The 25,797-nt window shown below is 41.1% G+C and overlaps 1 protein-coding gene across 3 annotated transcripts in view; it reads left to right on the plus strand.

Moving 5' to 3' along the window:
- The window catches only part of GRK4 (G protein-coupled receptor kinase 4), a 95,325-nt gene that overhangs the window by 28,361 nt on the left and 41,167 nt on the right, over positions 1 to 25,797 (plus strand). For 2 of the 3 annotated variants that reach the window (XM_006128265.5, XM_025187342.3), the window contains exons 4-8: positions 12,404 to 12,481; positions 15,589 to 15,689; positions 19,911 to 20,003; positions 21,125 to 21,188; positions 21,577 to 21,717. In XM_006128265.5, coding sequence (XP_006128327.2) covers positions 12,404 to 12,481; positions 15,589 to 15,689; positions 19,911 to 20,003; positions 21,125 to 21,188; positions 21,577 to 21,717 — 477 coding nt within the window. The remainder of the gene's footprint in view (positions 1 to 12,403; positions 12,482 to 15,588; positions 15,690 to 19,910; positions 20,004 to 21,124; positions 21,189 to 21,576; positions 21,718 to 25,797) is intronic. The other variant, XM_075930838.2, reaches the window with a different exon arrangement.

The raw sequence follows: 25,797 nt of genomic DNA on the forward strand, positions 1-25,797 counted from the left end.
ATAAGAAACATAATGGGCTGCTGGTTGAGAGTTGCCCGAGTAAGTTTACTGGCCAGAGACTGCCTCTGGCACTCCAGACCCTTCCTTCCCCAACTCTCAGCCTCCCTCCCTTTCTCCTTACCTCACATAACTCCAACTCTTGGCCCCTCCCTGCACCCATGCCCTCTCTCAGACTCTGCACCCCAATCCCTTGCCTCGGTCACAACTGCTTCCTTCACCCAAACTCGACCCAGACTCATCCTGTACCTCAGTCCCTTACCCCAAGTTCCCTTCTGCACCTAACCTCCATCCGAGACACTGCACCTCCTCCATTAATATCATGGAAGAGTGCAGCCTGTGACCACTTTCCAAATTCTTAGTGTGGACCCCCCATCAAAAATCATTGCCCACCCATGCCGTAATGCTATCATTGTTCCATAATTTTCATGCCAATCTTGAAAATCTCTTGAACCCTCTTTGGACTTACCACGCTCCACTTTTGCTGATAGAAACTTGGACTTGCAGACCTCTGAGCATTGTAGACATGGGACATGCAGTCCTCTGGTATTTTCAGTTCTACAAGAAATGATGATGAAACAAGATGATTTATTGAAGGTCAGATTGCTGAGAGACATAGTAAGAATTAATTCAATATTCATGAATGTGTTCATGATGCAACTATAGATGATGGAGTGTCATTTCTGGCCCTGTTAGATAAGTACTGACTGGCGAGATTGTATCATAATGCAGTTTGGGATGATGAGCAGTGTCTGTGCAAGGCAATATTTCTGATCTGTATACTGAGTTTGTCTCAGAGCTGGAAAATCAAAATGCGAGCTGCACTGACAGAGCTATTGCTGTTGACATCTCCTCTGCGGCAAGTTGCAATGCCAGGTTGCTACTGGTCAGTAGGAAGTTATTTGGAATTGGAAAATCCACTATGGAGGCCATTGTCATTCAAGTGTGCAAGGCCATTAATCATCTCCTGCTATGTAATGATGGTGATTCTTGACCATGTATGGAATTCATAGAATTAGGGATGTAAAATTCCATTAATTGGTTAACCAGTTAAATGTGGTGTTTAACTAGTTAACTAATTAAAAGTGGGGGCATGTGGGCTAGAGCGCCCTTCCACTCTGCTGCAGGCAGAGGCAGTTCCAGGCAAGCCAGAGCAGCCCTGGCCTGCAGCGGCAAGTCCCACAGCAAGCAGGTACCTGCTCTAGCCCTTACTGGTTAGCCAAGCCATTAAGGGTAATGCTTACTGGTTAACCTTTCCCATCCATACATAGAATCATAGGGTTGGGACAGACCTCAGGATTTTGAGTCCAAACCCCTGTTAAAAGCAGGACCAATTGCAATTAAATCATCCCAGCCAGGGCTTTGTCAAACCAGGACTTAAAAACCTCTAGGGATGGAGATTCTACCACTTCCCTAGGTAACCATTCCAGTGCTTCACCACCCTCCTAATGATATAGTTTTTCTTAATATCCAAACTGAACCTCCTCCATTGCTTCTTGTTCTGTCATCTATCACAACTGAGAACAGTTTATTTCCATTCTCTTTGGAACCCCCCTTCAGGTAGTTGAAGGCTGCTATCAAATCCCCCTCACTCTTCTCTTCTGTGGAGCAAACAAGCCCAAATCCTCAGCTGCTCCTCAGCCCCCTAATCATTTTTGTTGGTCTCCTTTGGACTTTTTCCAATGTGTCCACATCCCTTCTGTAATGGGGGCCCCAGAATTGAAAGCAGTACTCCAAAAGTGGCCTCGCCAGTGCCAAGTGGCCTCGCCAGTGCCAAATAAAGAAGAATAACCACTTCCCTAGATCTGCTGGCAATGCTCCTACAAATGCACCCCAATATACTGTTAGTGTGCCCTTGTAAACAACAAGACTGACTCATATTCAGCTTCTCATCCACTGTCTTGCTCAGGTCGTTTTCTGCAGAACTGCTGCTTAACCAGTCGGTCCCCAGCCTGTAGCAATGCTTGGGATTCTTCTGTCACAAATTCAGGGCTCTTCACTTGTCCTTGTTGAATCTCATCAGATTTTTTTTCCCCCAAATCTCCAATTTCTCGAAGTCACTCTGGACCCTACCTCTACCCTCCAGCGTATCTACCTCTCCTCCTTAGCATAGCATCATCTGCAAATTTGCTGAGGGTGTAATCCATCCCCTCATCCAGCTCACTAATGAAAATGTTGAAGACATTGAGCCATTGATCACTACCCATTGAGCCCAAGCTTGCCAGCTTTAGATCAACCTTACAGTCAATGACAAGAATACTGTGGGAGACTGTATAAAAAGCTTTGCTAAAATCAAGGTATATCACATCCACTTCCTTCCCCATATCCACAGAGCCAGTTACCTCATTATAGAAGGCAATCAGGTTGGTCTGTTGGTCCTGCATGATATCTGTGATGCCAAGGAGGGGAGTTGTTATGGGGTGTGTGAAGGGGCTGTTTGTCGAATTTTAATAGACAAACAAGGGGGGCTATTTGACTAGCTCAAAAGAGAGTTCAGGGAGGCTTAGAAAGAACACTTGAACAATGAGCCACAAGGATGTATTGTGTGCTGTATGTGGCCCTGCTGTTTGGGGGCCTGTTATGAATTGTGTGGTGCTTAGAGTACATTTCTGATTTTTACACATTTTTGTCGCTATCCTGTGATGTGTCACATGGTACAGTAGCGAGTAAGTAAATGGTTTCACTACTGCTAGGCATTCTGCAGAATTGGGAATTAATAAATATGATTTATTTCCCAAACCAATAGAGTTGCACAGAATTTTTGAAATATTTTCATTATTCAATGTAAGTCAAAAACAAATGCATGGATCTGAGGTTAAAGAAGAGGGAAGAACATTCATATACATTTAACTTCACATACATGAACCGTGGCTTTCATAGAAGAGGTTATGTAAAGCTGTGGCTGTCTGAAGTCTGCCTGAGAGGGGTGGCAGGGAAAGGAATGCAGCCCCCAAAGCCACTTGAAAGGTTGAGGCAAGGTGTAGTTAGGAGCTATATTGGAGTTCTCTACGGACTACAAAGGGATGCTAGCCCATGATTGTTAAACATGTAAATCGGCCACAAGAATCTTTAGCGTGTGTTTGTTATGAAAAGAGCCCCATTATGTCTTGGTCCTTCTCCCTCTCATTTTCCTGCTGGTACTCCTGGGCATTTCTCCGATCTGCTCTTACTTCCTCCATATAGTTTGCTATATTTATAATATAGGCACTCTGGGCATCATTTGACGCATCACTCACTTGCAGAATTTCACTGACTCTGTTTTCCCACGTCCTCTTCTTTTTCCTTGTCTGGCTTAGGTATTGAGGGGCTACTCCTCAATGCCACTATGCAGCTATGGATAAACACACAGAGGTATCGTCAGTATAGTTGCTATGGAAAACAAAAGTTAAGTTTCTTAATTTCCTTCCCTAAAGGCTTAAACAAGACATGCTTATTGGCACTTCTGCTTTTGAATGCTTGGGCATGCTTAATTGCACGAAACTGGATGTAGGGCAATTTTCCATGGGCAGTGGTAATTTTAGCAGATCTCATTCCTGAGGGTAACAAAGGCACAGAGAGCACAGTTGTTACTGACATCTTAGAGTCATCTGAGGCCTCTAGGCTGTTAACAACATATTGCAACAGAGCCTGCCAAAACTCTCCAACTTATGTGGGAGAGTGCCCTACTGAAAAGAAAGGAGAAAAAAAGAAGGGTGCCTTCCCTAGAAACCTTTCGGAAAAGATGGCAGAGTTCCTCCATGAAAGTTTCAAGATATCTTAGGAAGATTTGATGGTGTGTGTGGGAGGATGGGGGAGGACTTCCAGTCTCCATGTTCTCTGGGCAGTAGTCACAATTGTGACCGAAGTGGTTAGTGTTGGAGGTTATAGGACAGCTGCTGGAGAACTGTTAGGGTTGACATAGGTAATGCAGAATTTGGGCTGTATTGAACTCAATACTGCTTGTAGAGGTGGTGTTACTATGTCTCTGTAATGGAAAATTTACATTGATGGAGACAAATTTAAGTGTAGACGCATGCACAGCTAGATAGGTCAAAAAGCTGCCTTGAATCTGTCTTTTTAGGGTAGACCAGACCTAAGATAACAAAGACGAAAAACAATTTTTACAATCTAACACTTAAAACAATGCTATCTTTGCCAAACATGTCATCCTTCATGTAAGGTGCATGCCACATTTAAGCACCAGACATTTTCAGCACTAGGTGTAACTTCTGAGTGGCTTCAAAATGTGTTTGTATAGATTTGTGTATATTATTCCTATTAAATACATCTGGATCTGACAAAGGCATAGATAATTGTTGCAAATCCCAGATTTGGGGAAAGAGTTGGTACTTTTTTCCCAATTGAAAAATGGTGCAGAGGAAGCATTCTTGAGAATTGCTGTTCTCAGATAAAACCAGAAGCATCTCAGGATATAACACAACCCCTAAGTGAATCTTACTGTCTAAAGACAGGCATGCATCCTGAGTCAAAGGGGTCGTTTATAATATCTGCCATTTCTTCCAGATTGGATCCCTGGTTTTGTTTTGTTTTGTTTTTTTGTCCCCCGTCTCCCCCGATTTTGAGCTTCAGCCAGCTAACTCAAGCTCTTAAAACAGCGAAAGTAATGGTGTGAAGTAGACAAGCTAGTTTTCTTGTAGTCCAATAATTACCTAATTTGCTATAAACTTTCTCTTTTGGCATATCCTCATTACATGCAATCCTGAAAACATAAGCTATTTAAAAGTTTCTAGCATAAGCTTTTCGGCAAAGGATTTTAATTTTTCCTCCTATTCAGGAAGGAGCTGCATTTCAGACATTGAAATGTAGTATAGAGTCAAGAAAGGAGGATTAGTGGTTCTTTGATCTTTTTTAACGCAAACTCTTAAGAGCCTAATGTACCTCTCAATTTAGTCTATCCTGTGGACAAAGTCATTCCTACAAATAAGTACATTGGGGAGCTGAAATGGCATGTACAAGCTACATAATTCATGTATTGTTAGTTTTAAGATGGTTAATCATTAACTCTCAGGAAGATAAAATCTGAAAAATTTTCAGGCAGTTAATGGCTTTATAAAAGGAAGATTTTGAGAAAATTATTGAATTAGTTTTAGTCACATCAAAATTAGTTCCAACATCAGGAACTAATCCATTCCAACATCAGGAGTGGGGGGCTGGGGTGGGGAGAGGGAGGGGTTACTACAGTGTGAAGAAATTGCAGTTTGGAGTAATGACTCAAACTTCCTTCTCAACTTATTATTCAGAATATGTTAAATTAGATTACAGTTAAGCAAGTTTTATTTAACTTCCTCTAAATTAGATGAAATTTTTGTCCCTGATTACTGGAAATAAAACTCTGAGGCCAAAAGTTTATATTAGGTGATTCATTTCTTTGGCATAATATAAAAATGTTAAGACACCAAATGTGCTGCTGCAATTGATCAGTCATTGTTATAGAATTTATTTCTCCATTGTAGGTATTACTTTAACATAATGACAGTAAATCTGTTGGCATAATTGTTTAATATTTGAAATTTGAAGTGGTCAAGATCAAAATGTTCAAGCAGAAATGTTATTTCTTGAAGATGAGATACTACAGTAAAACTCCAATAGTCCGGCATCCAGTAGTCCGGCACTCCTGATAGTCTGGCATCAAAATGGCAAGAGCCTAGTGAGTGAACTTCAGCAAAAAATGAGTCAAAAGGTAACAGCAGCAGCAGCTGAACTAAGCAAAAAGGGTAAAAAAGGCTTAAAAATACTAAAACATTACAGTATACTGTATACAGTATGACCAATAAAAAGGGTTAAGAACACTTTTTATACAGTATATAATGTATACAGTGTATATATATAACCAGTTTATAGTACCTCCTGATAGTCTGGCATATTTGATAATCCGGCACCACCTAGGTCCCATAGGTTCCGGATTATCGTAAATCTACTGTAGATTGATCCTGGGACTGGATTCTAGGAAATCTGGATTTTGAGTCCTAGCTGTGCCACTAACTCTGTGATTTTAGACAAATCATTTAGAGCCAAATTATCAAAAATAGCTTGTAATTTTTTGGGGAGTGCTTATGTTTGAAAAACTGATATTTATTTATGTGAGAGAAGTGTAGCACCTGTACACATTGATGCCATTTGAAGTTACCAGTATTAGTGCTTCTGAAAATGACCCACCTAGATACTTCAGGTTAAATACACATAATTCAAACTCTCTGTGAAAATGCGATCCTTAGAGAAACCACTGAACATGAGATCACATTTGTAAACAAGTGTGATCTGCTGTAGTTATAACACCACAGCTTTCAGTAACTGAAAAAGCTTAGTTTTCAGTTTTTCTCTTTCCACGCTTTACCTTGTGCTTTTGATTGGATTTTATATGTAGTCTCCATGTTTCCCTCATTCACGCAGTTTCTTTTTTGCTGAATAGACCCTCATAAATGTCAATAGGCAGGGAGAAAATTATTTCAGACTTTCATTTAGATCTTGAATTGAAAAACAATATCTACTATTTAGTGGAACTCCCCCTGTACATAACCTGCATAGACTTTGAAAAAGCCTTTGACAGTGTTGATAGACACTTTTTGGAAACTGCTGCAAGACCGTGGCATCCCATCCAAAATTATTAACCTGCTCCATTCAACGTATGAACCATCAACATGCCAAGTTGTTCACAATGGTGTCTTGACAGAATCCTTCAGCATACTCTCAGGAGTGCGATAAGGTTTCCTATTATCACCTTTCCTGTTCTTGAACACAATGGACTGGATTATGAGCAGGTCAACAGATGGCCATCAACGGGGCATTCAGTGGACGCTTTTCAAACAGCTAGAGGACATTGATTTTGCTGACGATGTCGCCCTCCTTTCACATTAACATAAAAGCATGGAAAAAAGATCGCAACACTAGACAAAACTGCCTCAGTGATTGGACTGAGCATTAACAAGGAAAAGATCAAGACAATGAGGATCAACCAGTCCAACAACACCACCATCACACTCGGAGGGGATGACCTGAAAGATGCAGAGCATTTCATCTACTTGGGGAATATTATGGGCAGAGACGGAGGAACAGATAAAGATATCGATGCTAGGGAAAGCAACAGCTGCATTCAAGACTCTTTGTCCCATATGCAGTTCACAAATAATATCTGTGAAGATGAAACTGTTACTCTTCATATTTGTATTGAAGATTGTGCTCTTGTATGGATGCAAGACCTGGCATGCTAAAAAGTCTTCAAATCACAAGCTACAGGCATTCATAAACAGATGCCTGAGTTACATCCTTTATATCAAATGGCAAGACTTGTGTCAGAAATGAGGAGCTTTGGAACAGAGCAGGACAAGAACCATTTGACATTGAAACCGAGAGAAGCAAGTGGGGATGGCTAGGCCTCACTCTCAGAAAGCCATCTTCTAGCATAGTCTGCCAAGCTCTCACATGGAACCCGCAAGGAAAATGCAAAAGAGGAAGACCTTGACAACGTGGAGAAGATCTACTGAGAGTGAATGAGAGCAACTGGGGTACTCCTGGAGTCAACTAGAAGTTTTGTCTCAAGACAGAGTGAAGTGGAGGAGACTTGTAAACGACCTATGCTCCACTTGGAGTACAAGAGTTTAAGAAGATTTAGTGGGTGCTGTATTAGAAATCTGAATTCTCTATTGTTATAGTTTTCAGTCCCAGGATATTGAAGAAACAAGGTGGTTGATGTAATATCTTTTATTGGACCAACTTCTGTTGGTGAGAGAGAGGGAGAGAGAGTATGTTTACACAGTAACATTTTTTCGAAATAACTAGCATTATTTCGAAATAACTTGGTCCACATCTACACAGCAGGTAGTTATTTTGAAATAATGTTGAAATACTGTCAAGCTGGAGGACTTTTTACTCCGACTCCTGTAACCCTCATTGTACAAGGAGGAAGGGAAGTCATATGAAGGGTGCTCTATTTCGAAATTAGTGCTGTGTAGACACTCCTAATTTTGAAATAAGTTATGCAATTGATGTAGCTCAATTTGCATAGCTTATTTCTAGTTAAGCCCTGTTGGGTAGGCACACCCAAAGAGACCCAACCTTGTTTCGCTATCATGAGTCTAGGCCCACCGATGGGGAGAGGGAGAGGGCAAAAGAGGAAACTGCCCCATGGTCCAGCAATACGAAAGGCCTGGAACTCCTGGATGCTGTCACTGCTGCTACTGCATGCCCTTTAAATTGCTGGCGTGCGGCATGCTCTGGGCAACATTGAGGGCTGCCTGGAGTGGGTACGATGCTCTCCAGATGGCGATGAGGGTGATTAGCCACTTCCAGGGTAGAGAGCAGGCTCCCCGCTTTGTCCAAGGGCCTGGCAAGACTGTTGGCCCTGCTGCAAAATTCAGTTTTGTGACCTTTTGAACTTTTGTCTTCATTGGTCTCTGTCTGCATACAGTAGGGATAATATCTTCTTGCCTCACAAGGGACTGATAACAGTTATGCTTGTACGTTACTTTTAACGGATGAAGCTCTATATTCATATTTTTTGTGGGGATGGTGTTAAAGGCTAAAAAGGACAGTTAGCTCCTCTAGGCTGGCCTGTATATCACATAGCATTGTATTTGTCCAAATTACTTCATTACCTTGTTTGACTAAAGCTTATCTTCTAGAAAAATATCCAGTCTAAATTTGAAGACCTCCAAAGAAAGGGATTCTACAAGTTCCCTCTGTAGTTGGTTCCTAAACTTTTGGTAGTTGGTTCTGTTACACCTTTTTCTGCTATATTAAAGATTTCTTTAGTATCTCATATTTTCTCTCCATGAAGGTACAGTAATGAAGTTACTTCTCATCTTTTTTATGACAAAACAGATTCAGAGCCTAAATCTCTCACTGCGTAAGACATTTTTGCTAGTCTTTGTATCAATGTTGTGGCTCTCTTCTGCATTTTTTCCAATTTTCCCTCATCCTTTAAAAAATGAGGACACTAGATCCTCATGCATTTTTCTAGTATCTTTGTTCTCAGTCCCCTTCCTGTACCTGCTCATTATATTCCTGTTTATGCATCCAAGGACTGCTTTAGCTCTTTTTGCCAAAGCATCACTCTGGGTGCTAAGATTCAGTTGCTTGTCCACTGTGACATAAGAACATAAGAACGGACGTACAGAGTCAGACCAAAGGTCCTTCTAGTCCAGTATCCTGTCTGCTGACAGTGGCCAGCTCCAGGTGCCCCAGAGAGGGTGGACCTAAGAAAATGACCAAGCGATTTGTCTCTTGCCATCTCTCTCCAGCCTCTGACAAACAGAGGCCAAGGACACCATTTCTATCCCCTGCCTAATAGTCTTTTATGGACCTAACCTCCATGAAATTATCTAGCTTCTCTTTAAACTCTGTTATAGTTCTAGCCTTCACAGCCTCCTCTGGCAAGGAGTTCCACAGGTTGACTACACGCTGTGTGAAGAAGAACTTTCTTTTATTTGTTTTAAACCTGCTATCCATTAATTTCATTTGGTGTCCTCTAGTTCTTCTATTATGGGAACTAATAAATAACTTTTCTTTATCGGCCCTCTCCATACCACTCATGATTTTATAGACCTCTGTCATATCCCCCCTCAGTCTCCTCTTTTCTAAACTGAAAAGTCCCAGTCGCTTTAACCTCTCCTCATATGGGACCCGTTCCAAACCCCTAATCATTTTAGTTGCCCTTTTCTGAACCCTTTCCAAGGCCAAAATATCTTTTTTGAGGTGAGGAGACCACATCTGTACACAGTATGCAAGATGTGGACGTACTATAGTTTTATACAAGGGCAGTAAGATATTCTGTGTCTTATTTTCTATCCCTTTCCTAATAATTCCTAGCATCCTATTTGCCTTTTTGACCACCGCTTCACACTGCGTGGAAGTTTTCAGAGAACTGTCCACGATAATTCCAAGATCTCTTTCCTGATTTGTCGTAGCCAAATTAGCCCCCATCATACTGTACGTATAGTTGGGGTTCTTTTTCCCGATGTGCATTACTTTACACTTATCCACATTAAATTTCATTTGCCATTTCGTTGCCCAATCACTCAGTTTGGTGAGATCTTGTTGGAGTTCCTCACAGTCTGCTTCAGTCTTGACTTTCATAAACATTTTTGTATCATATGTAAGCTTTACTACCTCACTGTTTACCCCTTTCTCCCGATCATTTATGAATAAGTTGAAAAGGATTGGTCCCAGGACTGACCCTTGGGAGACACCACTAGTTACCCCTCTCCAATCTGAAAATTTATCATTTATTCCTAGCCTTTGTTTCCTGTCTTTTAACCAGTTCTCAATCCAAGAAAGGACCTTCCCTCTTATCCCATGGCCATGTAATAGGCTTTGGTGAGGGAGCATTAGAGCCTTTGGTGAGGGACCTTGTCAAAGGCTTTCTGAAAATCCAAGTATGCTATATTTACTGGATCTCCCTTATCCGCATGTTTGTTAACCTCTTCAAAGAACTCTAATAGATTAGTAAGACAGGATTTCCCTTTACAGAAACCATGTCGACTTTTGTCCAACAAATTCTGTTCTTCTATATGCTTCACAATTTTATTCTTTACTATTGTTTCGACTAATTTGCCCGGTACTGAAGTTAGACTTACCGGTCTGTAATTGCCAGGATCGCCTCTAGAGCCCTTTTCAAATATTGGTGTCACGTTGGGTATCTTCCAGTCATTAGGTACGGAAGCCGATTTAAAGGATAGGTTACAAACCACAGATAATAGCTCAGCAATTTCCCATTTGAGTTCTTTTAGAACCCTTGGATGAATGCCATCCGGTCCCGGAGATTTGTTAACATTAAGTTTTTCTATTTGTTCCAAAACCTCCTCTAATGACATTTCAATCTTGGACAGTTCCTCAGATTCATCACCCACAAAGGACAGTGCAGATTTGGGAATCTCCCCAACGTCCTCAGCCGTGAAGACTGAAGCAAAGAAATCATTTAGTTTCTCTGCATTGGCTTTATCGTCCTTGATTGCTCCTTTTATAGCTCGATCATCTAGGGGACCCACAGGTTTTTTAGCAGGCTTCCTGCTTCTAATGTACTTAAAAACATTTTGTTATTTCTTTTTGAGTTTTTGGCTAGCTGTTCCTCAATTTTTTTTTTGCTTTTCTTATTACATTTTTACACTTGAATTGACAGTGTTTATGTTCCTTTCTATTTATCTCACTAGGATTGGACTTCCACTTCTTAAAAGATACCTTTTTGTCCCTCACTGCTTCTTTTACATGGTGGTTAAGCCACGGTGACTCTTTTTTAGGTCTCTTGCTATGTTTTTTAATTTGTGGTGTACATTTAAATTGGGCCTCTATTATGGTGTCTTTAAAAAGTTTCCATGCAGCTTTTAGGGATTTGGCTCTAGTCACTGTGCCTTTTTAATTTCTGTTTAACTAACCTCCTCATTTTTGTGTAATTCCCCTTTATATGTAATTTTTGTGTAATGACCCCTAAATATTTTTCAGAGTTAGTTTTCCAGAATAGAGTCAACCATTCTGTAGATGTCTTACATTTTTTTTGTTTCTATATATGTGATTCTGTGTTGTCAGTACTAAATACACTTTGACTAGACCTAGTTCATGAAGCAGTCCAGATCACACTCTATGATTGCCTTGTCCTAGCTAATACTTGCCACTCTGCCAATCTTTTTGTCAATGGCTGATGTTATTGGCAGTGATTCATATGTTTGCTTCTTGGTCTCTGAGAAAAATGTTGTGCCTAGAACCAGTCTTGTGGAATTTTACTACAAACACTTCTTTTCAATTATGAAAATATCCCCATTAACAATTATCTTTTGAGATCTATCACTTAACCATTTTTTATTGAATTTAACAGGTGCTTTGGTGATATTTTATACTTCTAATTTTTAATCAGGGTGTTGTGTGGTTCGAAGTCAAATGACTTACATAGGCTACTAATTATATGCCATTACCTTTTATCAACCAAATTTGTAATATCAAAAAACCTGTGATCCACAAAACAGTGTTGAAAGGTATTATAGTGCAATCCTTTAATTCTTTCTTATTGAATCCCATATCTGCTTTTCCATTATTTTGCCCAGGAATGATGCCAAGTTAACCAGCACGAGATTATCCATATCATCTTGCTAAATAAGGCTTCCTATCATGTGAAATACAATTTTAATGTAATTATGCATATTTCTAAGGCATAGATTCTGGGATTTTACAAATCAGTTCTCCAGTTTCAATATGTCCTGGAAAAGTACAGTTTAGGCATGGTTAACTCTTTTTAAGATGATGTGGATAATTTTCTGTTTCAGTATGTGTCCTAAAAAATCCTTAAATTCATGAATTTCTTAGATGAAAACCATATATAATCCATAGATAAGATGCATCCCAATATTTGTGGTAGAAATTGCATGGTCTCACAGTATTAGGTAATAATGGGGCTAACGTAATTTTAATTTCTCTTCCCTAGGCCATGTATGAGGTGTCTTCAGATGAAAAGCGTAAAGACTGTGGTCTGAAAGTTTTAGACACATTCTTCACTAATGGGGTAAATATATCATCTTGCAAAATATTTTGTCAAAATGCATAGTAAGAGCTGACCAAATTAGAGCTCAAAACTACAACAATTTTGGATAGTGTTTTAGTTGTCAATGCATGAAGAAGTAAATTGCTTTCAAAATAAGAAACTCTCTAACAGAATTTTGCAAGTCATTCTGGAATATGGACTAACTCTTCCTTTCAAGATTATTGTGAAACTCTATTAACTCAAACACAAAGCTTGAGTGCCCTCTATCATTTTTTTTCATTATCGCTATGATTTTTGACTTTTTTTTAATGTCTGGTCACTTTTTAATATTACTGGTCCTGAGCAGAATTTTGTGAGATTAGAGGTTTTAGTCTAAATATAAAAAAGTAGCTAAATTGCTGTTTTACCATATGAGTTATAGATCTGGCTTTTCAGCTCACTTGCGTAGCCTTGAGCAATTAGGTCTAAATTTTCAAAAGTATTTCATGTTTTGGCTGCCCATCTTAAGAAACACAAGAATTGATTCATCAGAAGATGCTAGGCACCCACAGCTCCTACTGAGTTGAATATCTGATCATTGTATTGGTAAATTAGATCTGCCTAGGTATGTCCCTGTTCTTCTACCTCTTTTGGTTATCAGAAGTTCTGCCGGGGATATAACTTCCATCCTCTTTCTCCCTTTCCCCTCCAACTGTTCTGGTTATCCTGAGGAAGATATGGATCTTGAAGACGTCCTAAAAATGCTCAAGCTCTGAGTTACTCATCTTCTCTTGAAATTTATTTAACGCCTAGCATGGTCTTTAAACCAATGAAAACTGGTCAAGCCTTTTAAGCCTACCTGTCCCTGAATGGTTTAAAATCTAGTTAGCTGAAGTGATGTGTTTTTTAAATCAGATAGAAAACTTCCTCAGATGAGAGCAGAATTGGTTGTGAATATGAAGGTGGAAGATAATTTGGGTGAAAATACCATGAAATGATAGATACAATAAATTCTAAGGAGGAGAGAGAATAACAGAATAAGGAGAGTGGACTTTACGTACTTTAACTAGCTCAGGGCACTGGTAGGTAAGGTCCCATGGGAAGAAAAACTAAGTGATAAAATAGATCAGGGGAGCTGACAGTTTCCCAAAGAGAGAAATTAAAGGTACAACTGCAGACTATCCCAATGTGAAGAAGGGATAGGAAGAATAGTTAGAAGCCAAAATGGCTGTATAAAGAGCTCTTCCATGACCTGAAATTGAAAAACCTATCCTACAAAACTAGAAACATGGGTGTATTATCAAGGAGTATAGAAAAAAATAACATACGTATGAAGGGACACATTTGGCAAAGCTAAGGTACAAAATTAATTGTACCTAGCAAGGAACATAACAGGGAAAAAGAAATCTTTCAATACTTTAGGAGTGAGGGAAAATGAAGGAAAGTGTAGGTCCTCAGAAAGGAGAGTTACTGGTGACATCAGGAAGGCTGAGGTATTTAATGGGTATTTTTCTCCATGCATCTGAAAAAGTGGTTTTTACCAATGAAAGAGTATGCCCAATAACTGTTAATCTTTAAGATACCACAGGACTCCTTGTTTTTGCAGATACAAGCTAACATGGCTACCCCTCTCAGACTTGTTTTGCTTCAGCCTTTATTAAAATGTTAATTGTGATCAGATGCATAACACAATTTAGTAATATTAACAGTAAAGGGGAAGAAACCAGACAGATTAAGGAAGGATAAGGTTAAAGAATATTTAGATGAATTAGATGTAGTCAAATTGGCAGGCCTGATAAAATTCAGCCTAGGGTACTTAGGAAACTAGTTGCAGCAGTCTTGTAACTGTGTTAGCAATTATCTTTGAGAACTCATAAAATATGGGTAAAGTCCTGAGGACTGGAGAAAGGCAAACATGAATTTGGGGAATTATAGTTCAGTCAGCTTAACTAAAGTTCCTGGAATGATAGTGGAACAAATTATTAAACAATCATTTTGTAGGCACCTATAGAATAATAGGATAATAAGCCAACATGAATTTGTCAAGAACAAATCATGCCAAACCAATCTGACAGGATTATTGGCCTAGTAAATAGATGGAAGCAGCAGACATGTTGTATGTCTATTACACAATCCCTCGTGACCTACTCCATAAAGCAAACTGGGGAAATGAAGTTTAGATGAAATAATTATAAAGGTGGGAGTGCAAAACTAGTTGAAAGATCTTAATCTGGCATGTCTGTACTGAACTCATCTAAGCTGTACCTCACTTTCTGCACTACAGTTTGTACCTGTGCTCAGTGCATGCAATACAAGCTGTTGTAAATGAAAGCATAGCCTTAGGAAACAAAAATCAAATGCACAAATAGAAAATGGGGAATTATTGGTTAGGTAAGGCTGCTACTGAAAAAAAAAACGCACTAGGGAGTATAGGAGCATGGTGGATCAGAAATAAAGCATGCACCAATAATATGATGCAGCTGAGAAAAAAAGATAATACCCTGTATTAAAAGAAGTGTCATGTGTAAGACATGGGTGATAACTGTCCGAGTTGTCTTCAACAATAGTGAAACTTTTGCTGGAGTCCAGTTTTGGGTTCCACACCTTAGGAAAGATATGGATAAACTGGAGATAGTCCAGAGCAACAAAATTAAGGGTCTTATAAAAACAGGCCTGTGGGCAAAGGTTAAAAAAAAAGGGGCATGTTTTAGTCTTGAGGAAAGAAGACTAAGGAGGAGACCTTTATAAGTCTTCAAGAGTTGCAAGGCCTGATTATAAAAAGGATTGGTGATCAGTTCTCCACATCCATTGGTGGTAGGAGAGGAAGTAATGGGCTTAATATTCAGCCAGGGAGGTTTTAGGAAAAAACTTTGTAATTATAAACTTATGTAATTATACTTTGTAGGTTAATAACCTGCTCGACTAGGTTACCAAGGGAGGTTGTGGAAATCCCCATCACTGATGGTTTTTAAGAACTAGTTACACAAAGATCCATTAGGGATGGTCTGTGTAAATTTGGTTTTGACTCAGTTTAGGGGTTAGACTAGCTGATCTCTTGAGGGTTACATATAGCTCTATTTTTGTGATACTTCATGTTTGTTAGATTACTAATTGTTTTTATTATTGTTTTTTGTTTGAATCATATAAAGTCTGCAGCCCACTTACCGGAAATACCTCAGCATACAGTGAATGAATGTAAAACAAGACTGGAGCAGAACCCTTGCAAAGATCTTTTTAATGACTGCACTAGGTATGTGATGAGTGACTAAAAATGTTGGCCAAAAGTACATTGAAAACTGTATTTCCATGGAGATGATAGGGAAAGTTTAAAGAGAAACTATCAGATGAAATTCTGCTGAGGCTACAACTAAGAATCTAGTGCTCTTTGTTTTCCTGTGTGCTGTGCACAGCCCTCATGTTGTTCTTAGAGTTGCTTCTGTTCTGTAACAAAAGTTGATATTATTGTGTCTTTGACTATAGTGGGAGTTGTGCAAATATGTCTAAAGATAGAATCTGGAACACTAATACAATGCGAGAGCTGAATACATATAGACCGAAACAATGTTTATCAAGCTAAAAATAGATTTTTTTGGTTTCTGGAAGTTCTGTAGCTGTTACTGTTTGCATCTCCATTTTAAGGAGGATTCAGTCAAGATTCCACTTGTAAAACTGATGAGATTTGCACTTTACTATAGTTTCAACCAATTTGACTCTAAAGAACAGAATTGTCAAACTCAGTTTGTTAGGGAAGAATCAACATTGTTTTTGTAAAGGGAAATCATGCCTCACCAATCTACTAGAATTCTTTGAGGGAGTCGGCAAGTATGTGGACAAGGGGACTCCATTGGATATAGTGTACTTAAACTTCCAGAAAGCCTTTCACAAGGTCCCTCACCAAAAGCTTTTAAGCAAATGAAGTTGCCATGGGATAAGACAGAATGTCCTTTGATGGACTGATAACTGGTTAAAAGATAGGGGAAAAAACAGGATGGAATAAAAGGTCATTTTTCAAAATGGAGAGAGGTAACCAGTGGTGTCCCACACTGGTCTGTATTGGGACCAATCTTATTCTACATATTCTGGAGAACATGATCTAGAGAAAGGGGTTTACAGTGAGGTGGCAAAATATGCAGATGTTACCAAACTGCTCAAGATAGTTAACTCCAAAGTAGACTGTGAAGAGCTTCAAAAGGATCTCACAAAAGTTGGTGGCTGGACAACGAAATGGCAGATGAATTTTAATGTTGATAATTGCAAAGTAATGCACAGTGGACAACAGAATACTAATTATTTGTATAAAACGGTGCAGACTAAATTAGAGAGATCTTGGAGTCTATTGTGGATAGTTCTCTGAAAACATCAATTCAATGTGCAGCAGCTGTCAAAAAAACAAGCTGAATGTTAGAAATCATTAAAAAGGAGATAAAGAGTAAGACAGAATATCTTATTGCTTCTTTATTAATCAGTGGTATGCCCACATCTTGAATACTGTGTGCAGATGTGGTTGCCTTATCTCAAAAAAGATATCTTGGCATCTTTTCTTAAAAAGTTCAAAAAAGGGCACCAAAAGTGATTAAGGATTTGGAATGGCTTCCATATGAGGAGATGTAGCAAACAGAGGTGGCTGCTCACTGACCCTTGGGGGGAAGAACCCCCTCTCTGAGCCCGGATAGGCCAAACTGGGTCCTGTCCTTTTAACTTCACGGAGGCCAACAGGCGGAGCAGGTGGATAAAAGCCCAGCCCAGGAGCACAGTAAGTCCCCAGCTGCCGGAGGAAGCAGAGGCTTGCCCTGCTCACTGAGCCAAGCCAGGAGGGCCTTGAGGACCTTTCAGAGGGTGAGGACTGGCCCAGACCACCAGGCCCTTGCTCCGAAGAGGAGACCTTCTACACCCTACCCCAGTGTGCAGGCTACCATAACCCCGAGAACTATGGAGCCAGGTAGATTCTGCGGGGGAGTTAGGCAGTGGCCCAGGGAAAGCCTGACAACTGTCAGGCTGATCCGATAACGATTTAGAGTGCGTCAGCAGGTTGTGGGCCAGATCCCCACTGACCCCATAGGCTGCCAAACCTGCCACTGCTAGGGCCCTGGACCGGGAGGTGGTGGATTAGGGAGGACTGTGCCCCCGTCACCACACATACCGAGTGGCAGTCTCCCCCTCCCTTCTCAGTTTGCTGTCTTGCCCTGAACCCTTGCCAAAATCCCCCTGGCCAGATGCCTCCTGGCCAAAATCTTCCCAGCCAGACACCCCCTACCCTTACCCTCCTAGCCAAAATCCCTCCTGACCCCAACCCTCTGGCCAGACATCCCCTGCCCTCCTGACCCCAACCCTCTGGCCAGACATCCCCCTCTGTCCCCTGGCCGGAATCCCCCACCCCACCCACTTCCCAGGCACCCCCTGGCCAGGCAGTCAGCCTCCTGCCACCTTGCCAAGCAACCTGCCCCCTGGCCAGACCTCTCACCTGCACCCCCTCCAACACCTTACTTCCTCCCACCAGATTCTGCACTCCCAACCCTATCCCATTCACTGGCAGCCCTGTCCCACATTCTTAACCCCTCAATTTTGCCCCCCCCTCAGAGCCTAAGGGGGCCCTACAAAATCCACTAACCCTGGAACCGCAGAAGAGTAAATCTGGCCTAAGGCCTTGAACCTCAGTCCTCCCTGCCCCACTCTCCACTAATGCCCCTGGTGCTCCAGATGCAGAGATGTTTCAGTTGGGAGGTCACATCAGTGAGGTTTGGGGGTTATTAGAGGGGTTTTTTTGCCTCTTAGGTGGTTGATTTTTGTGTGCATCAGTGGCCTCCAACCCCAAAAAAGTTCCCAACTCCTGCCATAAATCAAGACAATGTTGAAACCTTTTGTGCTGGACATAATATATATATTTTAAATGAAGCTTGGCCAACAAGCCCCCAATTGAGGCTAAGCCCTCATCTGACTGCAGCATCATAACACTCCTGCACCCCCACACATGCCAACCCTGAGTCCATCATACACCTGAACCCCTGATCTGAGCCCCTCATATCCCCACATCCCCAGACTCCTGCACCCCCACATCCCCAGTCATAACACTCCTGCAACTCCACACACCCCAACCTTGTGCGCTGAGTCCATAGTTCACCCCATTCTCCTGCCCTGAGCCCCTCATGCACCCGAACCCAGACTCCTGCACCCCTACATTACCAGCCCTCTACCATAAGATTGACAGAAGACAGCCTGAATGCATGAATGAAGTTGGATTTGACCAGTTATGACATAAACTTTAAAGAAATGTGCAAACAGATGCAGCAACAGAAGTCCCATTAATTAGTCTGTGAGTACAGTGTTTCAACTTATGCTATTATTAATCATTATGTGAATTATTAATAATATTGCATTGTATATTTGCAGTTATGTAAATGGGCATTCTTATATGGCTCTTTTGTTGATCACTTGTTCCGAATTTTAATGTAGTTTGGCTCTTTGGTTTGAAAAGGTTGCTGACCTCCGGTCTAGTGAGTCTTCAGAGATCTAACATTGCGATGACATTTTTTGTCAGTTGTAATGTAATCTGATGAACTGTGTCCCAGTTGTTTGAGATGTTTTCATAGAAGAGAAACTGTAGCTATCAATGATACTAATGGTAAAATAATAGTTGATATTTAGTATCTGCTGGGGTGGGTCTGAAAACTCATTCCACTGACTACACAGCTACCAGAAGTAGGTGGGAAGCTGGTAATTGTACTGTTGAGTGATGCTTCTAAAAACAATTGTGGGCAGAGGTTAGATGCTATCTCTGGGAAAGGTATAAGTGATGGAGAATTTCTGGGAAAGGAATTTGTGTGGGTAAAATGTAGATGCACAATTGGAGTGCTTCAGGGTCTTTTGATTTAGCTAAAGTGCAATCTCATCCCTCTTTCAGTAATACCAGACTGTTGATGTACAGACATCTTTTAAAATGTCTGCATCTATGCTCCTGATAGGACAGTGATATCAGCTCTTAAAGTAAGGCACATGCCTCTGATCAGGCTAGCCTTGGAAAGCTGCTGAAAAGTGCTTCTGTTTTTGTCTCCACTCCTGACATGCTCACCTCTTGTCCCAGAATTGGATTTTGTTACGGTCGACAGGGGAAGGAAATGCAGGCCTCTATGCAATCCCCAAACAGGCCATGTTTGTGGGGGGATGTTTCACTTCCTGTGTCAACTTAAAATTAGCTCTGACTAGTCAGTTGATTTGATCTCTAATTCCTCAAGAATTATTTTAAAGGTTCCAGCATTCACTGGTGACACAACAGACCTAGTTCTCAATTGAATTGTACTATTTGCTCTCTCTCTGAGGCAGGCACCGTAAAACTATGGCAAACTCATTGTGTAAGTGCTGTAGTATGTTCACTCTACCTTCCCTACGGGTTAATTCATTTGACATCCATTCAGATATATCAAGTGGCAACTTCTCATCCCTTATAGCTCAATATAAACTTGGATTGCTTTTGCAGGGTTGTTCATGATTATTTAAGTGGAGAACCATTTGAGGCTTACCAACGAAGCATCTATTTCTCCCGTTTTTTACAGTGGAAATGGTTGGAAAGGTAAGGCATGTTTTATTTAACACTCACTGCAGTACTTCATAAAAGCCAGCCAACTTGGGGTTCAATTGTACAAATATAGTAAATGACATTCCCTGCCCCAAAGACAGGGAAAAGAAAAGATGTAATGGGCAAAGGAAATAACAAACGACAGAGTTGTAGTAGACATGGTATTAATAATTAAATCCACCTAAAAGATCTCAGAGCATTTTACATTTAATTACGCTAAATGTTTACAAATCTTTGTGTGTTTGTAATTCCTAGACCCCAGTGGGGTTCTGAGCTTGATTGGGACCTTGGGTGCTGTTTATAATACAATTCTATTAATCATTACAGCCCTCTATATGGTAAGGTAATTAACTGGTTTTACAGGTTGGAAAATTGAGGCATAAGTTAAGTGATTTGCCTAATCATAAAGACCAAGATTTTAAAAATAGAGGGCTGTGTTCAGGGTCCTAAATCCAAATTTTAAGCCATTAAAGAAGTGACCTGATTTTTCAGAAGAGCTGTCACCTAGAAGCTGCATGATGTCAGTAGCAGTTGCTGGATTTTCAGGACTTTTGACAATCAGTCCTGCTCCTTTGGGCTCCTAGGTGCCTAACCATGACTTTCGCTGCAGGCTTCTACTACTAGAAGACTCTTGGTTTAAGCAAGTTAGAGGTAGACACAGGAGGAAAACTAGGAAACTTATTTATAGATCATTAGACCAAATACCTCTGAAAAACAGAACAAACAAGGTGATAAAAGCTTAATTGGGAACAGAGTTGAGTCAGTGATGAACACTAGAAAATCCCTGTTGAAAACATTGTTTCCTCACAAACATGCATGAGAACAACAACTAACATGTGTAGTGGTAGCATAGACCCTACATTTTTGTTCATTCTGCTTGTTGTAAATGCGTGCTGCCCATAACGGGGAGCCAGTGCCTATAAGCAAAAACACCCTTTCCTTTTGGTATTCAGTTTGTATTCTAATCCTTTTAGTCATTCAGCAGGAGGAAAGACATTGAATTGTCTGGTGGTCATGGAAGATATATAGGATGAGGGAAGAAACAGAAACAAACGGCTCTGAAAAAAAGAAAACAATGTAAATGAGATTAGTAATTATTCCATTCTGTCAATTAGGCAACCAGTAACCAAGAAGACATTTAGACACTACCGAGTACTAGGCAAAGGAGGATTTGGAGAGGTGAGATATCTATTTGTTTGTGAATCCTTAAAGGGCATTTGTGGGAAAGGTAATTTATGCTCTTCATTCTGTGAATAAATAACAGATTTGACTGGATCAATTGTAAATCACCAATTTGCCAAACTGAAAAAACAGCATTTTATACTCTTAAACACTTGCATCTAACAAGACAGTTGGTTTATACAACAGTTTTCCATTGTTTTCTGTTTAAAAAAAAAAAACGAAAACCCCAAACCAAACAACCCAGCGTATGCATCCATGAAACAGTTGAATTGGTTCTCTTATTTTATTTGTTCCCAAAGTACCCAAGGGAGTTAAAAAAGAGAAAACTGTATTTATTCCAGTGTAAAACCTGATACATTTGGCACATCTTTCCTCTTTCTATTAGGTGTGTGCTTGCCAAGTGAGGGCAACAGGAAAAATGTATGCTTGTAAAAAGCTAGAAAAAAAAAGAATAAAGAAGAGAAAAGGCGAATCAATGGCATTAAATGAAAAAAGAATTTTAGAAAAAGTGAACAGTAGATTTGTAGTAAGTATTTATTTCTGCCCTTGTGAAATATACGCGTTTGTGTCTCGTAGGCATTTCTTTATTCCTGTCTCTTCCAGTGGCAGTTGGACAACAGTACTCTTTTATATTTGAAGGGGCCGGCACAGTGCTTAGCCAACCCACCTCAGACCTCAGTGCTCCCTGCAGTGTGGTGCCCTGCTCCGGCCCTCAGCGCGTAGAGCCACCTGGAGCTCACTACATGGTGCTCCAGAAGTGATTTAAAGTAAGGATGTTAAGGACTAGTTGACTCTCCAATAAGCAAATGCTTATCAGATAGTCTGTTGACTAGTCGATTCTCTCCCCTTGCTGCCTCTATCAGAAAAAGGCAGCAAAGAGGAGGTACTTCAAAGTGGCAGTGCTGCACAGTTGATCCCTGGGTCAGCTGTGCAGCACCATGCAGAGCCCGAGGTCAGCTGCGGATTCCCCAGCTGATCCCAAGATCTGGGGAAATGCCATGCGGAGAGCTACAGAGTCCAAGCGCAGATTTAATGAGAACCAGGATGTCAATGAAAACATAGTGTGGTACAATATACCAGACTAGTGAGAATTATAATTCACTGCTGGTCTATAATATCACTTAATTTTCTGATGAGTTTTTAAATGTATGTTTTTCTGTCTGTAGATATTTCAACCTCTTTCATTGCTATAATGCCATACACATGCTAGGAGAATCCTTAAAAGTATTTGCTCTATTGCAATTTGGATGTCAAAGTTCTTATTGCCTGTTCATTAAAGTTGAAGGGATTAGAGAGGAAGATTTGAAAAGCTATGTAAAGTATGATATAAAGAGTATGAGTGCTAATGGTTTTAAAGTGAGCAACATTTCCATATTTCAGCTCTTTCACCATGATATTTCCCAATAAATTATGACCAACTTAGAGACCAGATCACTAACTAACTGATGTGATGGCCTAAAACACTCAAGGAATATATGTCAAACAGTTTATCGTTTATTTTTATCATTGACTTGCTATTATTTAAATATTAGCTTTAGGTAAATGTCTAGTTAAAATCCATTAATAGATGTATTTTCTTTGTTACAGAGAATTATAAAGCATGAGATTCTAAGTTTTTGCTTTCATAGATTCTGCGAAGGAGAAGATGGAATTTATTCTAAACAAACATAACATTTTGGTATCCAAAGAAGGGAAATCATGCTGGCCAGAGAAAACTCATTAGCATCTTAAGCCATACATAAATAGCATCTTTTATAAAGGATAATGTTTATCTTCATGTGAAGACAAGGCTCACAATACACAATTTCCCCACAATTATAAGTTATAAAGCTGCACTGGATATTAAAACTGAAACTTTGTTTGCTCTTGCTACATCTGATTGTACAGTAACACTCTTCCATGTATAAAAGTTTTAAAATGCTGAAGGGAGTTTAATTCAACATTTCTTCAAAAGAATAAAAGTAATCTTACTCTAACGCTCCCTGTGTGATGTGGTTGTTAAAAGAGCAGGGATAGGTCAAGTTGAAGTAGGAAGGCAATATTACTATGTTATGTGACATGACTGATTACTGACAGGTTGGATTGATTTAAATAGATTAGATTTTAAATCACCAATTTGAATCATGATTTTAATTAGAAAGCAAGAAACCTTGATTTTAATTCATTGATTTAAATCTGGTTTTATATTTGTACTATTTTGAACTTTACTTTAGGAAAACAACTTCCTCTTTATCCTGGCTTTTCTGGATGATGATGCAGACGAGTTTAATTAAGTGGCAACTGTATTACTTAGATGGCAGTTGTATTCATTTATCTGGAATTACCCAGCAATAAATCATACAGTTCAGGTCTTCATTCTTTCATCTATCTGGGATTTCCCTTTCCTCACTGAGTCCCAGGCTGTTGCTGGGATCCTGCTGCCTGCCTCTCATATTGACATTAAGGGAGGCTGGAAAAACAGGGGGTTGTTTCCCCACTGTATTAGACGTTAGGAGCCTCAGTCCTCATTTGTAGGCTGCCTTTTGGGAAATCTTCCCTTAAATCCCTTTCCAACTCTGGTTTATTAGCTAATTGGTTTATCATCCCCATAGGATGAGTATCTACCCTGGACACCTGCTACCTTCTAAGCTGTGACATCTTAACCTAACCTTTTTACCTGTCCCATTGGGTCCCTAATTACCCATGGGGAAATTGTGTTGGGAAACCACAGTCCACCTGGGCCAATCTGGCAGTGTGAGGGGAAAAATTCCTTCCTAGCCCCCTAATAAAAAACGGGACTACAGGTTGAACGTCTCTGGTCTAGCACCTTTGGGGCCTGACCAGTCCCAGATGAGGGATTTTGTCAGATCAGGGAAGGTCTTTTCTGGCTCCTCCCTTCTACTGGCTCCCTCCATCCATAGCCTTGCTGCCAGCCTCCCAGCCGGCTTTCCCCTGCCACCGGACCCTCAGTTCAGGGCTCCCAGTCTCATTGTGCTTGCAGTGATGGGGTTGTCACAGCCCTTAGTGGATCAGCGCCCCCTGCTGGCGTCCAGGTGTACCATCAGGTGGCAGCCCCACTTAAGCTTCAGCTCTGTTGCCTCCCAACCTCACTAGACAGCTCTCCACTGGGTGGCAGCAGGACTGCTGGGCTCTTTGCTGTGCCACTTGGCAGCCCCACTCTAGGTTCCTGGCCCCACTGCCAGGCAGCCCCGCGGTCGGACTCCCGATCTTACTGGGCAGTTTTGCTGCCAGGCGGCTCCCCTGCTGTTGGGCTTTAGCCCACCAGGCATCCTCGCTGCCTACTGGCCCTCCCAAACTACCCCCGTAGTGTTGTCACCGGGTGGCAGCCCTGTTGCTGGGCTCCTGGTTTCACTGGCACAGGGCAGCCTCGCTACTGAGTTCCAGCCCTGCTGCAGGGCTACCAGCCCTCCACGGGACTCTCTGGTCCTGGAACATTTCTGGTCCCTCGTAGGGATATTACATTTTTATTAATCAGCTAATCGAGTAGCTCAATTAGTTGATCAACTACTCGATTAGTTGATAACTAGGGGGAAGCGCAATGGGAACCCAATGCGAGTGGGGATTGCATCATCCTCCAATCCCCATTGTGCTTCTGACTCTCCTGTTCCCCTTCCCCTCTGCACTGTGTGCACTGGCTTTTAAGCTCGTTCCCCCAAGCACCAGCTCCTGCTCCTTTCCCCCTCCCTTGCTGCCTCTGATACAGAGGCAGCAAGGGTGGAGTGGGGGCAATTCAAGTAGTTGACTCAGCTACCCAATAAATGTAAGCTTATTAGGTAGTCAATTATTTGACTACTTTTTACATCCTTAGTCCTTCCGACCAGGGATGTTGTCAGACCAGAGAGTCCTGGCTAAGAGGTTCAGTCTGTAGCACAGTGTGCCCAGTGTCTGTCCCCAGGCTGCACATGATGTTTCAAAGTGGCAGCACTGCGTGGAGCCTGAGAGCAGCTGGGGACTCCCCCACTGACCCCATGTGGTGCTACTGCTTTGAAAAGCCACATGAGCCTGATGTTCCTGGGCTTCACGGGTTCCATGTGGTACTGCCGCTTTCAAATGCAATGAGGAGCCTGACACCGGGCTCCTCGCAGCACTGCCACGTGTAGCCCAAGATCAGCAGCGGAGTCCACAGCGGCACTTTTGCCTTTGAAGTGTAGCAACAGCCCTAGGTGCCCTATGGACTCAAATAGTCAATGCAAAATGCATTGACAATTTGATAAGTCAATTATTCACAATTTAACATTCCTAATCCAGGCTGTGAACTCATTCTCATGCTGGTGTTTTTATTTCCGTCTGGCTAGGCTAGATGGTAGATTCCCATCTCTTAACTATGTGTAAGGGTCATTTGAATTGGAGCTCTCCCACATTCTCAGTTGAACTAAAAGTTATAAGGGAGGTGGTCCTCCTTCCCCAAGGCTTTTTGGAAAAAATGGCTTAGGTGCTTGCCTTCCAGAAAGGGTTCACTGCTGAGAATCACAGAGATAGGCCTCTTTCTATTGCCCTGAATTAGCAGGCTGATTTGTGTATCATAGTCTAAGGCAGAGCCAGGCCTTGTGTGACTGGCTGGTATGGAGGTCCCAGAAATGACACATCTGTTACTTCCACCCCAAGT

This window comes from Pelodiscus sinensis, chromosome 4 (genome assembly GCF_052426305.1).
Source record: "Pelodiscus sinensis isolate ZL-2025 chromosome 4, ASM5242630v1, whole genome shotgun sequence".
Lineage (NCBI taxonomy): Eukaryota > Metazoa > Chordata > Testudines > Trionychidae > Pelodiscus > Pelodiscus sinensis.